Here is a 25,484-nt window from a genome sequence, read left to right as displayed (position 1 = left end):
CCTAGAAGTGCACGTTTAAGGTCAGTTTTGGGAAATTCCTAGGTCACCTTGTGACAATAAGAGGGATAGAGGTGAACCCTGATCAAATAGTAGCCTTGCAGAGGTCGCGGAGTCCCAGGACGACGAAGGAGGTCCAAAGGCTAACTGGGATGGCAGCAGCTCTCGATAGGTTCATCAGCCGGTCAAGTGATAAGTGCAGACCCTTTTTTCAGTTGCTAAAAAAGAGGGAAGGATATGAGTGGGGAGCAGAATGTGAGTAGCCATTCCAAGACCTAAAGGAGTACTTGGCTACGGCGCCGCTTCTGTCAACTCCAGAGCCAGGTGAGTCTTTGATTTTGTACTTTGCGATTTTTGAACATGCAGTGAGTGCAGTGTTGCTAAGGAATAAGTGATCCGAACAAATCCCTGTGTACTACGTAAGCAAAACGTTGTTGGATGCAGAAACGAGATATCTGCCCCTCGAGAAGCTAGTTTTGGCTTTGAAGACAACGACAAGAAAACTGTCGCACAACTTCCAAAGCTACAGGATAGTGGTTTACACAGAGTTTCTATTGAGGTCACTGCTACGAAAGGCAAATTTCTCGAGACGAGTATCGACATGGTCGATGGAATTCAATGAATATGACATTGACTATTAGCCGCACACCACGATCAAAAGGCAAGTGTTGGCGGACTTTGTTGCAGAGTTCACCTTGGCTATAGCTCCCCTGCCTCCTACGAGAAATGAACAGGCATAAAGATTCTCTCCAGGGAAAATGAATCACCAGCCGAGCAAGACCCTCTGTAATGGAAATTGTTTGTGGATGGTTCAGCGTGTAATACTTAATCGAAGATTGGAGTTGTGCTCTTCCCTCCCAAAGGGGTAATGCTGGAGCTATCTATTTCACTGGGCTTCAGTGCATCAAACAATGTGGCAGAGTATGAAGCATTCTTGGCAGGCCTAAGGAGTGCAAAGACTTTGAAAGTGAAGAGGATAAGGGTATATTATGATTCACAGCTTGTGGTGAATCAACTGTCCGGGGAATACGAAGCCCGGAATGAAAAGATGACAGCTTACGTGTAGGCTGCCAAGGACCTGCTTGATACTTTCGAGAAGGTTTATGTTGAGCAGATAAGTTCTGGGCAGAATGCCCATACAGACTTGCAGGCTTGGTTGGCTGCAGCTGTTCCAACCGAGTTCAAGAGACAGGTGGCGGTAGACTACCTAAGTGAGCCTAGCATTGGAAGAAGTGTAGAGTTGGTCTTGGATGTGAACCAATGATCAAGTTGGATGGATCCAATTGTGGAGTTCCTACGAGATGCGACACTCCCCCATGACAAAAAGGAGGCTCATAAGATAAAGACAAAATCAGCACAATTTTGGCTATCCCCTGAGGGGAAGTTGTTCAGAAAGTCCTTTACGGGTCCTTATTTGCTTTGTGTGCATCCTGAGATGGTGCATAAATTCCTCCACGAGATTCACGAGGGAACATGTGGAAGTCATTCCGGGGGAAGATCTATAGCCCACCGAGCAATAACCCAAGGTTATTGGTGGCCGCACATGCAAGAAGATGCAAAAGTGTATGTGAAAATTTGCAAAAAGTGTTAGAAGTTTTCACCTATGATCCGAACACCAACCGAAGACCTAGTGCCATTAACAAGCCCTTGGCCATTTGCGCAGTGGGGATTAGACATCGTGGGTCCACTCCACAAGGCAACTAGGAACCGAAAATTCCTGTTGGTTGCAACGAACTATTTCACGAAATAGATTGAGGCAGAGCCATTGACCAAAATTACGGAACCTATGGTGGAAAGATTTGTCTAGAAAAGTATTATCACAAGGTTTGGGGTCCCCTATTCATTGATCACTGATAACGAGGCACAGTTCCAAAAAAAATTCAAAGCTTTTTGTTTCCAATATGGGATAAGAAACTATTATTCTACCCTAGCCTACCTTCAGAGTAATGAGCAAGCAGAAGTATCTAACAAGACTATTCTTAACGTGATCAAGAAGAGGTTAGACAAGAAGAAGGGCAAGTGGCCCGACGAGTTACCACTGGTCCTATGAGCGCACCAAACAATGACTAGGAGGTCTACGGGAGAGACCCCTTATTCATTAGCATATGGGACAAAGGTTGTTATACCACTTGAGGTTGGTTTGTCGACAAATAGAACCACTTTGGTTGAAAGTGGGGGCAATGACAGGGCTCTGGAGATTGAGTTGGATTTTGTCGAGAAACGAAGAGAGCGGGCCTTGGTACATTTGGCCTCTTATTAGGAGCAGCTCATGAAGAACTACAATAAACATGTTCATTCACGAGAGTTTAGTGTTGGAGACCTGGTGCTACGAAAGGTGCTCGGCAGCACCAATGAGACGAATGAGGGTAAGTTGGGGGCCAATTGGGAAGGCCGGTATCAAGTAACTAAGACTGTGGGCATAGGGGCTTATCGGTTGGCGGACTTGGACGGGAACCCGATGCCAAGGCCTCGGAATGTCCACAATTTGAGGAAGTTCGTTGTTTAAAAGACTTCAATTTATCCTCTTTCTATTTTAGGATGCATACCGTGATTGTGTGGGAGTTATGAATATAATTCCCTTATTTTTTTTTATATATTTTGTAGTTGCAAGGGGTACGTGTAACGCCCCCTTGAGTTCCGAATTATGAATACAATTCTGCTTTGGCAATGGACTATGAATTTTTCAAAATTTTTGTTTTTTTTTTTCTCCACGGTTCTTTGTGTAAGTACGAATACGGAGCTAGAAACTCGTGTGCTCTTTCTCCCTTCGTATTGGAAAGCAGAGAATAGGCACATATACCCTGGCGCGTATGAACAAACGCAAATTTGTAAAGTATGAGAAACTTATGTGCATATGAATACATACACGAACTCTCTAAGTCCGAAACACTTAGGGGCGTATGAGTAAACGCAAGCATACGAAACACTTAGATACACAGTGCATATGAATACATGTACAGTTTTTACTAAGTATGAAACACTTAATTTTACTAAAAGTCACCATGTATTTGTGTTGACGATGGGGGTGGAATGTGGAGTGATGATGGAAGTGGTGGTGGTGGTGGTGGTTGTGATGGCGACAGAGTGATTGTGGTGGAGTAATGGTGGTAGTACTAGTGATGGTGGTGGTAGTGTAGTGATGATGGTGGAGCTAGCGGCGGGAGCAAAGTGTTTGTGGTAGTGATAGTGGTGGCGGTGGTGGCGATGGAGTGGTTACGATGGTGGTAGTGGCAGTCGTAGCAGCGGCGATGGCTAAGTGTTTGTGGTGGAGGTGGAGTACTGGTGTTGGTAGTGGGGCAGTAGTGGTGTAGTGATGGTAGTGGTGCACTGATAATGGTAATGGTGGCAGTAGTGGCGACGATAGTGGTGGCAGCGGAGTGTTTATGGTAACGGTGCTTCGTCGGAGATGGAGGGTTGGTTTAATGGTGGCTATTTGTTTTGGCGGCGGTAGTGCTTTTGGTTTCGGGTTGAGGGCGTTTAGGTTAGGGTTAAGGTTTGTTTTATTGTTATTTTTTTTATTTAGTTTTGCAGGTGTGGTTTGCTAGTAGTTTGGTGGGGCGGCACTCTGGTGTAGTGCATCTGGTAGCAGTTGGGGTGGTTTTGGTGGCAACAGGTAATGGCGATGGTGGGGCTTAGGAGTTGTGGTAATTGGACTAGTGGTGTTTTGCTGGTGAAGGGTGGTGTTGGTGGTTGTGGGTGGGTCGTGGTGGGGCGGCCTGTTGTGAGGTGGTCGGGCCGTTCTTCGAGGTAGCAACAGAGGCTTGTTTCCCTAGCTTCGGGGACGGTGGTGGTAGCAGCCCGTCTCACTCTAGGTGGCAGCGTTTGGTGGTGGGTAGGGTTTCTATTTAGGCTGGCCCATATTGTATATGGGTTGGTCTTCGGCTAGGCCTATGTTGTCTATGGGTTATGCCTTTTAGTTTTTGGGTTAGGGTTTCGGTGCTTTGGGCTTTATTGTTGTATTTGGGTTTTGGATTTTTTGCGGGCTTTATTGTTATATTTATATCTATTTAGACCCCTTTGGTAATCTAGGCTTGGCCCTTTGGGTACTCTGTTGGTTTTTTGCCAACTTGAGTTTTGCTTTGTAATCCTTTTTTCTTATCAATAAAATTTTGCTTCTCTATTCAAAAAAAAGGAGTGTTAGTTGTAATGGTAGTGGTGGTGGTGGTAGTAGTGATGGTAGCGGTGGCAATGATAGTGGTGGTCGTATGAAGGACTCATAAATTCAGTCAAAACTACTTAATTTTTATCAACAGTTTGGCCTACATTTTAAGATGCACTTAATCTTTCAATAATGTAAAATATAGTTGTTAAACCTACTTAATCACTTATTACTTAATTCATTCAGTTTTAAGTGTTGCATTTGGTTTATCAAACAACCCCTATATCCACCTAAAATGGTACAATTGAAAATCGAACACACAAAAACGAGAGAACCTAATATATGTGTGATTCGGATTTGAGCATACATTCACGATGGAAAATAAGAAATAAATTTTTCTACGTGCATAATAAGATTAACAATACTTAGGGTATGTTTGATTCGATGAAATGGAATTGACAATGAAATGGAATTGAGGTTGGGATGGAATTGGAGGAAATGAGATTGAAATATCCATTCTCATTCTTAAGTTTGGTGTGGCAATAACTAATCTTGGAGTGACACTAATAATTTTGGTGTGGCAATGAAATGAAATAGCAATTGCTTTGTTTTTTTTGTGAAATGACAATTCATTTATTAAGGTGAATAGTAATCCTATTTGAAATGATCATTCCATCATTTAATAGTGAACCAAATATGGGAATAAGTATATTATTGGCATGACCATTTCATTCCAACTTTGATTCCATCAAACCAAACATACCCTTAGGCTCAATGTGGAGGTCAGTGAGTCGACACGTGAACTACCTCTGGGTGACAAATGGCAGTACTTCAATATGGTGGAGAAACGTGTCACAATTGGGTGTCATGACAAATGAACCCTGTGACTGTCAAAGGTCGCGATACGAACAAATTTGTTTCGGATAAAGGAGTACGTTTACAGGAAGAGACGCGAAGCTCAACAAAGGACTGGCACCATCCCTGCCCCCGCCCTGACAAGGCCTATTATGCACATATGAAATATATACATTGGCTTAGACACTGAGATGCATGTCTGGTCCAGTCAAATGAGAGGACCCGAGGGCCTCTCAAGATAAATATATTTCAAGAACATATCAAATAACATTCAATCAATATGATTTTCGACAAGTTTGATTTTCTCGACATGGTCTAAAAATTAGTTGGATTTTGATTATCAAAGTGAACCCAAAGACGAGCTGAACAAGACCGTCTCTAATCCCACCCGGGGAGGATCCAATTTCTTAAGTAATTGTGAACTAAAGCAAAACACATAGCACCTCACATTCTATGTGTGCATTGATATTCAAACAAATGAACTCTCCAACCAACTAGGACTAACTCAGTTGGCTAAGACTATTTTGCATTTCACTAGAAGGTCGGGAGTTCGAGTCATACCAGCTGCATGCGTGTGGATGATTTTTTCCTATGTAGTTGTTGGAATTATTTCCCCCCCTAATGGGATTTATATTGGGGATATGATTTTGGCACTCCACTTTTAGCCAGTGGCACTCTACTTTTTATTTTGTAATCTAACACGATCAAAACACAAACTGGAGTGTCAGTGGCTAAAAGTTGAGTGCCAAAATCAATTTTGCTTTATAGTATTGGATTGGGTTGGATTTATAGTGATTGTAGTCCATTTGATGGACTTATATTTACCTTGTTGAGTTGTTGAGGTTGGTTATTTTGTAAACGAGACACACTTAATATAATGTCTCGTGATTTATACTTTGTAAGTCATGAATACATAATATAATAATATCTCTTGGGTCAATCAAAAAAAAGAGTCCTGTTACACACACAACAATCTGTGTACAGATTGTGCATAGATTTCGTTGTGGGTCCACCACGGGTCCTACACAAATCATCCGAGCCGTTCATTAAATGTAAAACATTTTTTCAAGGGTCCCCGTAAAAAATAAGCTCAATCCAATACCTATAGGTACTTCATCCAACCATCTAACTTTTCATTCAGATTTCCGAATAATGAAAAGTTATATGATTGGATTGAGCACCTATAGGTATCGGATTGAGATTATTTTTTACGGGAACCCTTGAAAAAATGTTTTACATTTAATAAACGGCTCGGATGATTTGTGTGGGATCCGTGATGGGTCCCATAATAAAATCTGTGTACAATCTGTGCACAAATTATATGTATGTGTAGACTTTCTGAAAAAAAAAAAAAAAAAACAGAAGAAAAACAATCAACTCCTCGGCTACCTGAAAAGGCGCAAGTTTTCTGTCAAGAAGGTTCTACTGGATCGAAATCCCACTGAACAATGTGATTGATGAATGACTTGACTTGTACACCTCGAAACAAAAGAATGGCTTGACTTGTAGACCAACTTCTTCTATTCGAACAATCTATCTATTCTAATATATAAAGAAATAACACTTTTTTGGTGTTTTCCTTTAATCATGTAATTTTTTTTTTCAAAAATGTCCTTAAAAAAAATCAACACAATACAAAACAGTTATCTATAAGGATATATTAGATATTTTAACACAAAAAAAAAAAAATCCAAAAACAGTTACTGAATTTCACCTTTAGTCTTTGTTTGCAATTGTCATTGCCTTTTATTATTTTACATTAATACTCATCATTCTTGCTGTTACATACATAGACAATCTCTTTGAATAACTATTTTTGCTTTGTCTGTCACAGAAGGATTTAATTAACAGATTAAAATTAGCAAAACAAAAGAAAAAAATCTAACCAGGGTGTGTTTTTTTATTTTTTACTGCTTTTGCTTTATCTATTCTAAAATATAATCGAAAAGTATCACTTTGGTGTCTCCTTCTCCCTTTTTTTTCCCACCTTCTCCCTTTTTAAAAAAAAATAATAATAATAAGTACTGGATTAGGCAGAATATTTGATACTCTGGAGTGCAAATTTTGATTATTAGGTTGATTGTTGCAAATTTAAAAAGAAAAAGCGACCAAGATGACGGAGGTTTACATAGTTGTCGTGAAAATTGGTGAAGAGGTGAGGCAAGATAAAATAGGCTGATGTGCTTAGGGTTTGGGGACTGGTTTGGGTGGGCCGGCCCAGGTTTGGGTCGGGATTGGGTGTTCCGGGCTTTTCGTTGTTTATTTTGGATTTGGGTGGGGCTTTATTGATATTTTCATTGTGGACCCTGTAGACCCTCGGGTGTTTTCGGGCTTTTGCCCTTGTAATGTTCATCCAACTTTCTTGTTGGATTCCCTTCCCTATTCCCCGTTTTTTAATAAATTTCATCTTTGCCGATCAAAAAAGAAGAAGATAAAATAGGCTGACTTGCACATATTTATCATGCTAATTTACTATATGCATGTTAACTTCATATGGGTTTGTATGAGTTGGGTTCTGTTTGTGGGTACCAAATACACTTAATTTACTTTCTAAATATTTCTTTATTTTTTTTGGAAGGACATAACATACTAGAGGCCGGGCACACGCGATGTGTGTGCAAGTTGAAATTTTTTGTCAAAATATGCACAATACCTTCCTGTTTTTTGGTTGATCGAATTTTCACAAATTTTTATCAAAATTCAACTTGCACAAGCGTCGCGTGTGCCTTGGCTTCTAGTATTAATTAAAGGATTGACAACAAACCTTAAGTCAATTCCATGATTCGAAAGGTTTTTGAGAGCTTAACGGTTTCCTCCAAAAAGTTTATTTATAGTTTAAGGACTTCAATGATTGTTTCCGCTAAATGAATTTTTAGTTAAGGTATGAGATGAAAATTCATGTTCCCTCCCCCCCCAATCGATAGCCTTTGTTATTATTGATTACTGCAATGTAGAAACATCAGAGATAGCCTCTCTACATACCCAGTTCGAAAAATTGTCTTCTCAAGTCGTCGATAACTTCAAAGAAAAGGCATATTTGGTTATAGTCTTAACCACCCTATTACATTCATGAGGAACAAAAATAAACGAAACAGAATTAAAAAAACTAAGTAAACGCATTATGTCTGTGATAATCACCGGCCGCCAAACTGGCACTTGAAGTTTTCACCTCTTGAAGCATTTGGACAACATTCTTTGCATGTTTAGTTCGTTTAGATAGAGAAAATAGAGAAAACTGGCCCTCTACCCTTCTTCTTTTTTTTTTTTGGGTACCAGTCGGCATTTTGATGCATTTTTAACCTATTAAATCATGTGCAAAGATTTTTATATTGCAAGATTTTTTTGTACCAGTCGGCATTTTGACACAATAGCTGTAAATGCACCGGGACAGTGGTATTTATTTGGACTTCAATCACCACATATATCATATGGGCTGTCTAATGTGGCAGATAGGTGGGTTTTATGTTTATTTTTCAGATTTGGTTTCGGATTTTTTTTGTGGTTTTAAACAGAAATGATCCTCATCATATAATCCAAACTTATTTACTTCTTCTATGTTTTTCTCAAAATCTTTTGACCATATATTTTGCTTATTTGGGACTTAATTAATATTTGTTTTTAATTGTCTCAGATTTTTTTTTTTTTACATATCGTACTTAAAGAAAACTTCCTCAAAATAATAAGCGAAATATATTAGCAGCTGACAATTTTGACTACGTACTCTCTTTCGGACAATCTTCAAACTTTTGGCATATTTGTTCGACAATCTTCAAACATTTGAAGTGTCACTGATGGGGGCAGTTGACATATTTGTTCGACAATTAAACTCCAACTTTTGACATTTATCCGTTTTAGTAGCGCAGTTATTGACATCACACACTATAATTAATAATATTGACTTTCGCTAAAAAAAAAAAAAAAAAGCTTTGACCCTATTGACGTTGTACCAGTGGGGACTGGGAACTCTTCTAACTTTTGCCATCGTCAGGTATGGTACTCTCTTCTCTATTTTTGATATAGGTCTTGCTGGGCTGACAATAAACACACTAAGAGACAAGAAAAATACGTATTTCTGTGCACTTTTTACATATTTTAATACACATTCACACACCTACTATCGTCAGCTCATTGGGCTGATTTTAGAATTTTCCTTTTGATAATCTAGGGTATCTCGGATATGTCTTACACATATATCAATTAATTTTGAGGGATCAATTTAATCGTCCACTAGTGGGAGGCTAACTAGGACCGGAGCAAAATCCCGTGTGGACGGGCCCTATAAGAGTAGATAGTACTTATAAAGTTTCGAACTTGAAACAAATGATGGAGCACTGAAGCAAACCTCTAAGCCTCACAACCAATCCCGTGGGGTCTCATTTCGTCCTTTTTTGTTCGTGTCTTTATAAAAGCTGTGCATTATTTAAAAAGAAAATTGTATTTTTTTTGAACATTTTTAAATTTTTTTATACATCAATTGAAAAGATATAATTGAGCTCTTTTAATTGGTGCACAAAACTTCAAAAGATGAACCACAAGAGTATACTCTTCTTTTTCCAAAAAAAATAGACTTGTTATAAAAAAGGGTCAAACATGTAGGGGATTAATAAGTGAAGCAATCATACAGACACCACTTTAAAACACAACAGTGTTTAGAGTTGTTGGATGCACCTGGATTCAAATACATCCAACAGTTCTGGACACATGTTTTAAAATTGTGTTCCTAGAATTAGAGATTTGTAACAATATAGGTGTTTTCCTTCCGACACTCACTCACGAAATAGTATTTTCTCCTAAACTCTCAAAAGTATTTTGAAGTATGCTTATGAATATATTTCAAAAAAACTATGAGCAGAGACAATTCGCAGAGAACCACGCAAAGACAAATGCGTTTGGCCCCATTTCGGGTCCCAAAATAATCTAGAAAAATATCCATAAATTTTTGAATATTATTTTATGGGGCCCTGTAAAAAATCAGCTTCAGTGGATATCGGTAAGTATTACTTTTTGATACGTAAGGGCGAACTGAGCAGTTTCGCCCCTACGAATCAAAAAATAATACTTACCGATATCTATTGGAGCTGATTTTTTACAGGGCCCCATAAAATAATATTCAAAAATTTATGAATATTTTTTTAGATTTTTTTGGGACCCAAAATGGGGCCAAACGTGTTTGTATCTGCGTGGTTCTCTGCAAATTGTCTCTGTTTGCAGAGCTCTTCAAGATACTGATCAAAAGTGTTCTGAATTTTCAAAAGGGGCAGAACGTAGTGAACATGGACGCCTATTTATAGGTCTTGAGGGATATGAAGGATAGCTATGGTTGTTTGACATCTTTTTGTCATTCAAAAAACTCATCGTCTCCAACTGATGCGTCAACTCTTTTCACATCGGTAGTCTATTTGGGTAGTAACTTGGGTTTAAATATTTTGGGTATTGGAGTTGGGCTCCAACAAGTCAGTTGGACTAGTAGTCAGTCTACACACGTGGTGTTAAAACGTCACTTTCATTTCATGTCAAAATTAATTTGTGAAGTTTCATATGAATTAATTGCCAATAAGAATTTGTCCTTTTTTGACGGTTTGATTTGAAAAATACACGGAGCCCGTTAATGGCATTGGATTTGACATCAAGGTTGGTTATGCGGTTCATTTTGATTACAGGAAACCATATACTATTGGGATAATATATATATATATATATATATAGTCATTTTCAAATGAAAAAGTTTTTATTTTAATTAAAATATTGATCTTTCTATTTCTTCCATTTTTCATTCGAATTTCGATGATCTAAGCCGCTCAATGTGTTCAGAACGTGATTTTAAGAGTAATCGCAAGGAATCAACAAAAAAAATGACCGGGAAGAGTTTCATCCGAACAGTTTTTATTTGAATCATTTGATAAAAAACAAACAAAAACTGCTCGGATGAAGCCTTTTCAGTCATTATTTTTTACCGATTTTTCGTAAGTACCCTTAAAATCACGTCATGAACACATTGAACGGCTTGGATCATCGAAATTCTATTAGAAATGGGAGATCCTTATTTTATTAAGTTAAGATGGTCCTTAAGAAAAGAAAAAATATATATATATATATATAGTTTCACCCATTTTGCACATTCAAATACATTTCTGTGTGGAAAATGGTATGGAACTAGAATGATTAATCCTTGTGTCCAATTAGTATAAGTCAATTCCCTTCACCGGATTTGACATATCAACTGTACCTTGGCATGAGAGATGAGAATTGTGGATTCTTCCACCAACTTCAACTATCGCCTAATATGAATCCTATCGAGTCGTTATTGTTGTAATCTGAACCGTTTATATTGTAAGATTCGCATAGTAGTATTTCTATGCAAAACATCAACTTGATTAGACATTGATAGGTGTATCAAATTTTGAACTTCCGTTTATAAAAAGAACGGTCTGATTCTGTATATATAATTATAAAGATAAACCGTCCATTTTACAAAACGGAATTCAATTTTTGATATACCTATCGATATTGATGCCCAATCAAGTTTATTTTTGTGTGGATACACTACTATGTGGGACCTACAAGGTGGACGGTTCGGATCAACAATAAACACATGGTATGACTCAAAAAGGCGGTGGTGGAAAACCCCAGTTTTCCACCACCGACGAAAAGAACTTAATCTCGAGTGAGTTATGGCTTAGGACAGGATTATTAATCCCGTGGGCGCCCTAGTATGAAAATTTTCGTACATGCAGAGAATTTAGGAAGGATCAAACCCATAAGTGTTAGGCTTTGAATACAAGTCAACCATCCCTTGTGTTAGAAAAACTATAGAAGTTCAAAGTAAAGGACATAGTATACAGGGCTCGATTGGATGCGGTATTAGGTTTGGAGGTATTATATAAGAAGGGGGGATTAGATAGTAGGGGGTATTGGTTAATAAGGGATGGCCCGCATTAATGTGATATTTATGGAGGGGGGATTAAATAGTGATTGGTTTGGATGGAGTATTAGAAAGGGGGGATAAAATAGTACGTGGTTTGGATATAGGATAAAAAGGGGGTATTAGGAAGGGTGGATAATGTAAAAAGCTGTCAAATGACTTTTTTACCCTTGTGCAGTCTCATACTTAATTATGTATTACGTTATATGTATAATTACAAATATAATTAATCTTTCAAACTTTAATCCATAATATATATTTTTACTAAAAAATGTAATAATTTAATAATATTATAAAATAAAAAGTCAGTTTTAATTTGATAAAAATCGTTTTTTGCAAATAAAAATTCTGTTTATTTTTTTTGTTGCAAAAATACATTGTTTGGTAGTTGAAAAAGTGTGCAACAATTTTGTTAGGTGAATTTGCATGTGGCCAACATATTTTTTTGGTGAAAATGTGCCTAACTAATATAATAAGAATTATATAAAATAAATAAAATATTTACATTTCGTTTTTAAGTGCTTTATTATATTTATGAGAAATATTTTTATACTTGACGAAATTTTAAAATGTTAAAATACGTACCAATTATTTGGATAAAATAAAATAAGTTTTCTATAAAATGTTTGAACTGGTTATTTGTTGAAAATGTTGAATAAAAATAGTTAATAATGTTTAAAGTACGAAATTTTTTCTTTTTTTTAAAATGTGTAATAGAACCGAAATTTTATGCATTTTTTAAAAAACCAAAATTTATAAAAATGAATGGGGAGTAGATGGTGGTTGGAAACATGTGGGTGTTAGTTGAATTCATGTGAGTAGTAGGTTCAACAAATTAATTATATCAAAGTTTCTATAAATAGCACTCATTTTCCATATCTCATCTCACATCTCATATTCATTTCCTAATTTCGTAAATTTATTTTGTTCATCATTTCAATGGCACGCCGGGCTTGGAGCGAGGAGGAGGAGGATGCATTGTTAACAAACCTTACGAGCCTTGTAGATCAGGGGGTTTGGCGAACCGACAACGGAGGGTTTCGCCCTTCCTACTTGGGAGTTCTTAAAAATGAGATGCGAGTTTCTTTCCCTCAAGCAGGTATAAACGAAATTCATATTGAAGGAAGGATCAAGAAATGGAAGAGTGATTATCGTATTCTAGACGCTATGCTTAGGCGTCCTGGGTTCGGGTGGAATCCAAATGAAAACAAGCTAGTGGTGGCAAATGAAATTTGGAATGAATTTGTCCAAGTAAGTACTTTTCAATGTTTTTTCAATTTTGTATAAAGTATTGGTCTGTAAATTTTGTTAATGTTTTCCTAACTTTTATATGTAGGATCAACGACATCTGAGACATTTACGGGACAGGCAATTTCCCCATTTTAATCGATGGGCCTATTGCTTTGTTTCCGAGGAGAACTAGAAGTTCGAAGTTTAAGGCGGCCATTGGAAGAATAAATTGAAGTTATGATAATAAATGTGTTGACGAATAAATCAATGGGCTTCCTAATATGTTTTATGTATGGATGTGAGAGGGTGTACTTCTGTTGGGGCTCTGTATTGTACTATTGTTTTGAAGTGAAATTTTGAACCATCAAATAATTTATATCTTTCATACGTTAGTTATGAGAACAAAATATCCAAAAAACAATATGCCAACGTGATTGATGAAATAAAACATACAACTTACGAAATTTTTACAACTTATACAGTGTTCCCAACCTAATTTGTCCAAATTCTTGAAATAAAACTTACAACTTTACTCCGAATTGAACAGATGTGCCAATAAAATACAACTTACGAAACCTAACAAAAATATTACAACAAAGTATGTTGTTAGACTAGGTTGGTATTGAACTTCCAAAGCACTTGTGGATGTCGAAGCACCGTCATTTGATTGATGTTTGGTTCGGGCCAACTCCATGTCTTGAATTAGCCGGTATCTTTCCTCATGAAAATGCTAACAATGCTTCTTCCGCTTCATCTTGTACCTTTTCTTCAAGTTTCCCGCGTATCCATTGACTTGTAGTTCCGCGGTCGTCCAACTTGTATATATACCCGGTTTACGGCCAATGAAAACCACCCAAAACTTATCTTTGTCTTGACTTCTCATTGCAAATCTAGTTGGATACAACAATAACTATATTTATTGTCAAACAATATGTAGAGTATGCTTACAAATAAATATGGCTCAGATATATTCGACCGGCATTGTGCACTACTTGGCTACAAATTATGTTGCCGAACGGTGATTGAACTGTTGGCCCTCATAACTTGTCTCGCCAAGATAAGTGACTCACCTCAAATTGTCTCGTTTTATATCATCATGGCCAACATATAAGTTACAAATTGACAACAAAACAGCCTAAAAACAGCATCTGGTATTGAAAAATACATTGTTTGAGTTCACAAACTGCAGGTTTTCATGCACTGTCCAAAAACTACAGTGTCCCAAAAATGCTACTGCAGGAACCACAACTGGAACACAGGCAGCCACATGCTGCAGCAGCAAGAGTTTGGACACAGCAAACAACCACAAAAAACTGTAGAAACAGCCAGCAGTCAAAGGCTCGTTTAGATGCTTCACTGTGAATAGGTGGGTCAGAAAAGTTTCGTCATAGCCATATGTTAAAAACCAGCCCACGAAAACAATGCAGAACAGAAACCTGAAAACTGGATTGGCATGCTCAACACTTAAACACAACATCCCACACTCCATACTGGCCAGCATTACCTATGCCAAAGCATGACAATACACAGGCCCCACATTCACACACCAGCAGTCTCAAAATCAGTCTAAAAAACAGCTGACATACCAAAAATAACAGTCTCAAATACCAAAACAGAAACTGAACAGAAACTCAACTACAGAATACAGTACCCAGACACACCATACAGAAACATAACTGGAGAACCAGATCCTATGAAGCACGGATACTCCAAAACTAGTCACGTACGAGTATCGGATACGCGAGGGATACGGATACACGTCTGATAAGCACCCGAGAATGTAATGTAGGGTGCGCTAGTATCTAGTTTTAGTCAAATTTAATTACTTTTTAGTTATTATTAACGTGTTTGCTCGTATAGTGCTTTGGTTATGTTTTGTAGATAAATCGCCAAATAAAGGAATCTTTGAGGCCTAAGGCATGTCAAGGTGGAAACAGCCCGAGCAGAAGTTGTTTCGCCCGAGCAGAAGTTGTTTCGCCCGAGCAGAAGTTGTTTCGCCCGAGCAGAAGTTGTTTCGCCTGAGCAGAACCAGAGATGCCCAAGGCAGAAGCTGATTCGCCCGAGCAAAACAAGACTCGCCCGAGCAAAACAATACAGCCAAGGCAGAGGCAGGCAGCCAAGCGCCGAGTTAATGACCTCGGCATCGATGGGGTGCTTATCAGCGCCCGATACGGCCCGATACGTATCGGATACGGCAAATAAGTATCCTGCATTTAAATTAAATATTTTTTATTTCGGATACGTTTCGGATACGCGAGGGATACGTGGGGGATACGGCAGGATACGTTTAGGATACGGCGGGGGTTAAAATGAAATTTTTAAAAGAATCATAGAATGTTCAATGTTCCGTATCGTGTCGTATCCGTATCCCGTATCCATGCTTCATAGACCAGATCAGAACCTCAACAGAACATTCAGCTCCTGAAGTGGACAGATCAGAAATCGTAGTGGGCTCAGAAAATTAGTACGAAACGCACGAGGGTACGCATGGCTGCAACCAAAGTTGCCCCGCCAAGGCACTACCTTCATTTATATTGTAATTTTTCATCATTGCCCTATTCAGAACCACTTAGAATATAGAACAGCTAATTCGACACAGCAGATACAGCTTGCTTAAAACTGGACAGAGCAGAAAATTGAACACACACACACACACACACTCTTTGCCGCACACATTGCACCTGACACAAACACACACTACACCCCCTCCAAACTGCAGTACCAGAACTTAACCAAACTGCAGAAGCAAAACAGAACAAAACTTCAGAACTACACCAGTACATATATAATGTCAACTGCAGAAACCATTCAACTCCTCAAGTGGACAAATCAGAAATCGTAGTAGGCTCAGGAAGCATGAGACCATAGCCTTCTCTTATGTCATTTGGCTCAGAACTTATTCATCATAGCCATTTAGTTTACAACCTCATGCCAAAACTGCAAACAGAAACAGTCTAGCAAACAGAAACAAAACCCTTGCCAAAACTGTAACCTTTAGGGCCTGTTTGGAAGCAGAATTGTGAAGGGGGATTATGATATCCCCCCTCCTACATGACTAAGTAACCTGCAAAAACAGCCCACAAACTGCCCATTGAACTAGCAACACAGTTGCCCACAGAACTGAAATCAACTGCACAGAAAAGTGGAAGGAACAGGTCACAAAACAACTTTTCATCATAACCACCAACAGAAATTAACATAAAACCACAGCAAACACGTATTGGACACGGGGACACGGCGGGGACACGCCCAAATACGTATTGGACATGCGATGTGGCGTATCCAATAATAATTATTTGTTTTTATAGGGGACACGTGGGGGACACGTTGAGGACACTGCAATTTGGACACACAATTGGACACAGCTGAAAACTGGGGTGATAGGGCTCAGATCATGTATTTTTATTCACAAGGGTATGCATGGCTGCAACAAAAAGTTGCCCCGCCAAAGCACTACATTCATTTACATTCTAATTTTGTCATCATTGCCCTATTAGGGGTACCAAAACTGCACAAAATTGCTTCCCACAGTTGAGAACAGAAAGAATATGGCCAAAACATAACCTGCTATAAAACAGAACCTCCCACACAGACAGAGACCAAACTGAACCATTGCAATTGCCACACACAGAGACCATAAATGCACCTGCTACACATAAATGCACCTGCTACACACACACACAATCCCCCTGCACCTGCTACACACACACACACACACATTGCACCTGCTACACACACACACAACATCCCCTCCCATACTGCATAACCTGAACTTAACAATACAGCAGAACCGGAACCAGAACCAGAACCAGAACCAAAACAGAACATAACTAAACTAAACCAGAACAGAACATAATGTGAAGTGCAGAAACCTTTCAACTCGTCAAGTGGACAGATCAGAAATCGTAATGGGCTCAGTAAATTATTACGAAACGCAAGAGGGTACGCATGGCTGCAACCAAAAGTTGCCCCGCCATGCCACAACCTTCAGTTATATTGTCATTTTTTCATCATTGCCCTATTAAGAACCACTTACAATAGAAGAACAAACTGGAAGACAACACAGATACAGCTTGCTTAAAACTGGACAGAGCAGAAAACTGGACACACACACACTCTCTCTCTGCACATGCTACACACACACACACATTGCACCTGCTACACACACACACACACACACACACAACACCCCCTCCCATACTGCAGAACCTCAACATAAGAAATAGCTGCACCAGAACAGAACAAAACTGCAGTATCCAAAAACTACAAAACTGCATGCCATTCTGATGACAGGAAAGAGCAGTACTAATGTCCAGCCTTCAAAACTGCAGAATTAAGCTATAACAATCCATATACAACAAGCAACAAACCAGAAAGTGCAGAACATTAAACTGCAGAACATCAAACTGCTGTAAACAGAAAACAGCCCAGATTCAATTGTGATATCCCCCTTCTAGTCCGTGGGCCTGGCTATATGGCGTCGTTTGGGAAGTCAGTAACAGGTGGCTCAGCAAAATTTCGTCATAGCCATTTACTTATCAGGATTGATTCAGAGGCACATAGAAGTATCATCATAGGCCAAATGACCCAGTTCTATGCCATTACAAACACCACTGCAGAAACCAAAAGAAACTGAACAGAACATAGACACCAAACACGTATTGGACATGGGGACATGCCCAAATACGTATTCGACACGCTACGTGGTATTTTAATTCATAATAATTATTTATTTATAGGGGACACATGGGGGACACGCCGAGGACACTGCATTTTGGAGACAGCATTGGACAAAGCTGAAAACTGGACTGGTAGGGCTCAGATCATGTATTTTTATTCACAAGGGTATGCATGACTGCAACAAAAAGTTGCCCCGCCAAGGCACTACATTAATTTAAATTCTAATTTTGTCATCATTGCCCTATTAGGGGTACCAAAACTGCACAAAATTGCTTCCCACAGTTGAGAACAGAAACAATATGGCCAAAACTGAACCTGCTACAGAACAGAAACCAACAGCTAAACACTGAACAGAACCATCACATTTTCGTACACCTCATGTTCTATGCAATTACAATAAGCACTATAGAAACCAACAGTTCAAAATTCCTTCATTGCCATTTACTTAACTGCATTGATTCATGCACTGCATTGGAGTTATGACAGGGCTCAGATCATATATTTGTTATCACAAGGGTAGTCATGGCTGCAACATTTGTTACCCCGCCAATGTTTCTACGTTAATCACAACTAATGTATTTTGTCATCATTGCCCTATTAATGGATTGATTCATCATTGCCATGGATCATCAGTTTAGGTAGGATTTTTATGACAGTTGAACTGCACCTAATCACACAGACACACACACTCTGCACATGCTCCACAAAGCTACCAGTAAGTGGACAGAGGCTCAGAAAAATTTCATCATAGCCTTCAATGGGCTCCGACAATATAATTCCATCATTAGGGAACTCAATGGCTGCAACTACCGTTACCCCGCCACGGTATCTACCTTAAATAAGAATTAATCGCTTCATCATTGCCCTAGTAAGACTCACTTTAGTTGCAAACAACCTGTCATGCAAACAAACTTCATATTACAATCCCCAAATATTAACAAAATGTATGCATCAAATGTACAAAATTGCCAAGTTTAAGATCAAAGTGCATTAGTTCATATATATACTTCATAATACATTCCCAAATATTAGCAAAAACTATGCATCCACATGTACCATATTACATTACAAAAGGCAGCAAATGTTCATTAGGGATTAACAAAAGGCTTCCTAATTATGCCACTACAAAAAAAGTGGGTAAAGTACCATTCTTGCTTATAATGGTACTTTAGCCACTTCAAAAAGGCATTCATTCCTCAATGCCACTAGATGGGACCATACACTTCACCGGCAAGGATGGCCTCCACAAAAGCTTGCCTCTCCTCGGGCTTAGTCCCATAGAAGTCATCCACCCTCTCTTCCGCTTGCACGATTACTGCACTTAGCTTGAACTTCTCTGTCAAGGTGATATCAAGCTTCGATAACTCATCTTTCACCATCGTGCGTCGGGCGGATAACTCTTTGTCATAGCCAAACGAATTGGCCATCTTCTCCATATAGGTACTACTTGACTTGAAGAAATTGTCCATGCTCGCATGGATGGACAACTCTGCATCACCCATTCTTGTCCTCTTTCTCTTGTTTGGGACTCCAGCATTGGCCGCCGGCATTGACCCATGGGGAGTGGACGTGGGGAGTGACGAATGAGGTGTGGGAGTTACGGGAGTTGTAGGAGTTACGGGAGTTGTAGGAGTATTGGGGAGATGTTGATCGTAGTTATCGAATAGGGCATCGTAAAAGTCAGTAGAGTTGTGTGGCTCCACACTTTCATTGGGAATATCCGGCCGCGCCATTTCGTCATAATCTTCGGCGGCTGCCCCCGTAGCCCTATCCTTGCCAAATATGGTTTGCCAATCTTCAAAGTACGGGAAAGACTTCCCATACAAGCCTTGGGCCTTTTTAGGATAGGCCTACACAACCATTTAAAAATTTACTACGAATTCTCATGCCTTAATATTCAATTTAAAGCATTGGAATTCAAGATGGGGACTTACCTTTTCATACGCATCCCATACAACTTGGTCCACGTCGATGCGTTTGTTGACCGCATCCCACCCGTAACCACTTAGGTTTGTAATGTCTACAATTCTAGCCCATACGCATTTCCAATACCTCACCTTAGAGTCAATGTGGGGGTTTGCTTTAAGGTTGCAACCCGGGAGCACTTTCTCTAACTCCTTCTCCAAATGGGTGAAGTAACCCGTTTTGAAGCCATTATCGGCCTTCCACTTCTGTGCTGCTTCATTGAGCATGCACTTCATTAGTGCATCCTCCTCCCTTTTCCTCCAAGTCCTACGTTTTTGCTTTGTAGGCCTTTCCACTTCCACTACTTCCACATCGTTAGTAGCCATAGCTACAAATGCATTTAAAAGTGGCCAACAATTGTAATAGTACGACCTTAAACATTACGTTATGAAAAATACCGGCAAATTCAATAGTACGTTACAAGTTGTTCACAAATATAAGTTTCGAACAAGTTCGAATTATTAGAATTACAATGTTGTACACCACAAAACGAAAATATAATCAAGGAAGGATGCCCTCCACTTGTCCCCCACCATTGGCTAACCAATGGTTATACATGGCCGCCGCTAGAGCATCCCTCCCCGCAGTCCACTCATTGGAACTCTCAACGTTAACAATGTTATCATCAACAGGGACATCGTTCACATGTGCTTGTTCCCACGCAGTGTACTCGTGTTCAATGGGATCGTTCGGCATCTCTCTCTTAATTAGGTTATGAAGCAGACAACATGCTGACACGATACGACATTGAGTCCTTATAGGGTAATACGAGGGAGATCTCAAAATTGCAAACCGCATCTTGAGAACCCCGAAGCTTCTCTCAATGACATTCCTAGCGGCAGAATGTTTCATGTTGAAGAACTCCTCTTTGCTTATTGGCATGTGACCTTGCCTCCAAATGTTAATGTGATATCGCTGTCCACGGTATGGTGCTAAAAAACCGTTGCCATTGGTGTAGCCGGCATCAACAAGGTAATATTGTCCTGTAACGAATGGAAGACAACACATTGATGGGTGGATAACTTTAATGGAGTCAAAGTAAACTACAACTTAGGATATGAAACATACCACGGGGAACTCTAAGACCGTGGGGTCTTTCCATGGCATTTCCAAGGATTCTAGAGTCTGTGGCCGATCCTTCCCAACCAGACAATACATAGACAAATTTAAGGTCCCGGGTACAAACACCTAAGACATTAGTAGCAATATCACCCTTCCTCGACCTATATCGTGGCCTATCCGCGGCCGGGGGATTTACTGGCACGTACGTCCCATCCAAGGCCCCAAGACAATTCTAACAAAAGTGGACAAGAGTATTAACGTAAGTGAATATGTGGAAGTAAAAGAGGAAAGCTTGACAATGGATGACATATGAACAATTCAAAAGGACTATACCTGAAACCAATTCCACCTATTGTCTTCGTAGTTAGCAGGTACAGGGTTGGGCGTCTCTAGGAGCATTCGGTGAAGGCGCAAGACAGCTTGGAGTACAGCATTGAAATGCCTACTTATTGTCTCAGTAGACCTATAGAATTCAAATTTTGTACGCCTCTGCTTCGTATGGTGACCGAGGACCCACAAGAATATTGCTACCCTCTCCTCGAGACATACGTTGCGTGAGTCGGTTAACCCAACACCTCGGACTAAACAACACAATCTCATAAAAGTTTGTCTATTCACCCTCAACTGTTCATGGCAGTCCGCGTCACTACCCCTTACAAGCCTATTGATGTTGTTTACGTGCGTCTGGTAAAAGTCTGGATTTGGAGACAACTCCGGACGACGAGGGCGAAACGTGGACGTGATGAACAAGTACAAACGAAAAACACCAATGACAGCGTTCATAAAGGCCTGTAATGCCATCAATCCCTCTTGCTCTTCTCTTTTCCTTTTTTGTTTCCTATTTAATCTTGCCATTCTACAAAAACCTTACAAGATTTAGGGTTTTTTATGAAAACCTAATCTTTAAATCTTAACTAACAATGATGAACCCTAACTATTCATAAAAAATCAAATCCATATCATTAGGGTTTGGGTTTTTAGGTAAGGTTTCATATTATTCACCAATAATGAACACAATTCAATGGATATATACACATATACAAATTCCAAACTCATACTCATCTACTTACTTTGTTTTAATTTAAACTTCATACTCATCATATGTTTTATCGTACCTATTTACCATTATCCTACACCAGACCTCTTTTGCCATATTTTAGATGACATAAAAATCATCAAACTGTGTTCTCCAACCCAACTTTATGGGTTACGACATATTATTCACCAACAAAACAATCCACAACAACAAATCCATGGATTTTCGTCCATAGAACCCACAAAACCACAAAACCAAAACGAACACTTAATCAATTAAGAGATTGGTGGGTATTTATAATATTGTAGTGTTGTGCAATTCATTCCATATAAGAAAAATATACAGCAATAATTTTTATATATCCTTGTGGTGGGAGAACATGCATCGAAGGAGCTACACACCTATCATAATTTATTATTTTCCTTTCTTGCCTTTGTCTAGAAGAAGGAATCAATATAATGTGAAGCCACGACTTTGAAATACCCAAATTCGCCATATTCTTTTTTTCAGTCATATTTAAGAATAGTCAGAAAGTGTTGGTGGATTTACTAATTTCTCTTTCATAATATATATTGTAATTCCACAAAATCCGTCGGACACAAATATAAATGTTCATATACAATCCAGAGCCATTTGACTTGTGCGAGTCCAACGTAAATCGTTTAAGATACATACATAAATCGAATACTTCAATCTGGGCATATTTATAGCCGTATATATCATTTTTAACTTTTCAATACTTTTTAACATGTCTATAAACAAGCAAATGTAAAAACAAATTTATGAACACACAATATCACGCCCATAGCTTCGGACCATCCTACATCGGACAGCTTCGAACAGTTCAAACCCACATAACCCACAAACCAAATCGAACCCAAACTCTGCCGGAATAAAAAATGGCCACCAAATCGAACCTAAAAAACAACAGAACCAGTTCAAAATAGAAGACTCCTGTTCATACCTGAGTGAATCCAACTGAAATCGACCAAAGCACCAAATCGCCACAAAACTCTTCCAGCCTTTCTTCTCGTTCCAACAACCACAGACCAAGAAGAGTAGAGACAGAGAAATGGTACCTGGAGTCCACACCCACAAAACCCACAGATCAAATCGAACAAATACACTGCTGGAATGATAAATCAACACAAAATCGAACACAGAAATGCACAAAAACAGTAACAAATCGAAGAATGTTGTTCATACCTGGAGTGAATCGAACTAAATCGACCAAAAGCACCAAATCGCCAGAAACCTCTTCGAGGCCTTTTCTTTTTTCGAACAAGAAGAGACCGACAAGAGTGCGGCAGAAATGATGCGTGGGGATGGGTAAGGGGGATTAGAAGGGGTAAGATGGTCCGAATGATGGGGGGATTAGGGCGGATTCGAGATGGCTTGCTCAAACCCTAGCTATCTCCAAGCCCCCCTCAGGCTGTATTGGGAGGGATTACCGAAGGACTGTGTAAAGATATCCACCCTGGTATTCAGTTTCCCAAACCACGCCATAAACGTGGCCCCACGTATTAGGAGGGGGGATATCATAATCCCCCTTCACAATTCTGCTTCCAAACAGGCCGACATATTGATATATTGTGGTGGTTTGGTTGCACTTTATCAGACAAATAATTAAATTTTCTTCTTTATCACTTCTTTCCACGGACAGGATTAATAGTGTCATTTTTATTTTATTTTATAACATTTTCTTTTGTTGATGATGGGACTACAACAAACAAACAAAGAAAAAGCGTTTTCTTCTTTTCATATCAATTTATCAAGATGTTCGAATTATTTTATGCGTACATTAACAAATCTCCGAGGGACCAATCACAAATAAAAAGTGTTCTAAAATTCATTTAGTTTAAATTCCTGAATCCCGAGATTAATTAGCTTGACAGCTAGATCTTGATCACCTTTTCACTCTACCTTGCACGTACATCCCCTCTAGTAGAACTATGTTCTGGCCTTGTAATTGGACGTGGAATCAATCCACACAGATGAGACACAATTTTCAACTTTATTAAGTCTCTCTTATAACCACGAGAACCATTGAACTTAACCCTTTGCAAAATGAATGTGGGCAATAAAACTCACCAACTCTAAAGAAGAGTCATTGATTGAAATTCACAAAAGGCAAAATAATTCACAGATAAACATTTTCACACGAAGAAATTATCCAGAGTGATGACATGATTGGAAAGTTATTAACATAATTAACCAACTAGTGGAAAATTCCAAGGGGTAGGTCGAGTAGCTGTTAGTAATTTAATTTAATTAACGGGTATCTGTAATCTTAACGTAGGGAGATTAATAAGTATTTAATATCATGGAGCTCGTAATATAATTGAGATAAGGACGGGAGTGCAATTATAATTCTGTAGTTTGGTGAATTATAATTAGTGAAATAAGAAATAGAATCTTAGTGGATTAGGTTTTCTTATTTACACTGGGAGCCCAGACTTATTACTCTTTAGGTTCCTATCGTAACCCTATATATACACGTTATGTTCTCTAGGTCAGTTGGAGGTTTTTCCATTATTCAGTAAATAGAGGCAGGCTTAGAGAAAGCAAACAGATCACGAAAGAATCCACACTTGGTTCGTGTTCTAGACGTGGAGGGAAAACGATAGAAGATCGTAAGGTACGGTCGAGCAATATTCGTGATTTATAGCAAGGCGTGCTATAACAAGTTCAACCAGCGTTCGTGTCGCAGGGAGTTGAGGTAAAACCCTAATTCCGCTTTATAGGGTTTAACAATTTTTTGTTGTCTAATCTGTACGTGTCATTAGTGGGTCTTGGGGATTCGGTTTCTCAACAGTGGTATCAGAGCATGCTGTAATCACGCGTATGGATTAAACAGGCCATGTTGTCCATAGGTTATAGAGAGTAGAACGTAGAACTGTGCTAACTATTGTTTTGCAACGTTCTTACCCAGCTATTACGGTCACATGATTTTTGTTGATTTTATGTGATTGGATCCCACGATAATTTTTTCGTGGTTATTGTTATTTATTGGGTACCACGATTATTTTTCGTGGTTGTAATAATTAACGTAGCATGTGTTATTTATTGGGTGCCATGATTATTTTTCGTGGTTGTAATAATTAACGTAGCATGTGAACTCCAATGGGGGCATAAGATCAATATTTGTATGTTTCTTCGATTGTAATAGCATTCGACAGTTATTCAGAGATCGAAGATGGTAGATACAAAAGATACAAGTTGTTTGGCTCGCAACAGATTTTTTTCAAATTCGTAGGGTCTGATTGCAGGGCTATTTCGACCCAGTAAACATTGGAATTAGAAAATTCGTTCTTCACGAAAATTGTAGAGAATTGAATTTCGAATCCAACCCAATTTGAATCACTTCAATTGGAGGTCAGATGAAGAAGATATGGCCAAAATACTGAAGGCTGTGTAGTTTACGCAGAAATATGTTAAATCCGAAATTTCTTGCCTAAGCACGGTTGGATTTTGGTTTCCTTAATTGATTCAAACTATCTAAGTCTTCTACACAAGTATAGCCGAAGGATTTCAAGTTTGGAAGGACTCCTTATTGCTTAAGGATTTCATATTTGAAAGGATTTCTTGTTGCTCAAGGATTGCATCTTTGACCATAATAGTTGGGATGCATATTTTAT

The 25,484-nt window shown here is 38.9% G+C and overlaps 2 protein-coding genes across 2 annotated transcripts; one reads left to right on the top strand and one right to left on the bottom strand.

The window, feature by feature from the left end:
- Positions 1-12,792: 12,792 nt before the first annotated feature.
- Positions 12,793-13,485, top strand: LOC131303274 (uncharacterized). Its single transcript, XM_058330068.1, has 2 exons — positions 12,793-13,124; positions 13,210-13,485. Exons 1-2 carry the CDS (start codon positions 12,813-12,815, stop codon positions 13,294-13,296), a joined length of 399 nt encoding a protein of 132 aa, XP_058186051.1. The 5' UTR covers positions 12,793-12,812; the 3' UTR covers positions 13,297-13,485.
- Positions 13,486-20,128: 6,643 nt separating this feature from the next.
- Positions 20,129-23,050, bottom strand: LOC131303273 (protein ALP1-like). Its single transcript, XM_058330067.1, has 4 exons — positions 22,811-23,050; positions 21,144-21,666; positions 20,817-21,042; positions 20,129-20,731 (listed from the first exon to the last, which is right to left on the bottom strand). Exons 2-4 carry the CDS (start codon positions 21,663-21,665, stop codon positions 20,250-20,252), a joined length of 1,230 nt encoding a protein of 409 aa, XP_058186050.1. The 5' UTR covers position 21,666; positions 22,811-23,050; the 3' UTR covers positions 20,129-20,249.
- Between the last annotated feature and the right edge of the window lie 2,434 nt (positions 23,051-25,484).

This window comes from Rhododendron vialii, chromosome 10a, assembly GCF_030253575.1.
Source record: "Rhododendron vialii isolate Sample 1 chromosome 10a, ASM3025357v1".
Lineage (NCBI taxonomy): Eukaryota > Viridiplantae > Streptophyta > Magnoliopsida > Ericales > Ericaceae > Rhododendron > Rhododendron vialii.
The sequence above is the reverse complement of the archived record's forward strand: the minus strand, read 5'-3'. Positions and strand labels throughout refer to the sequence as shown.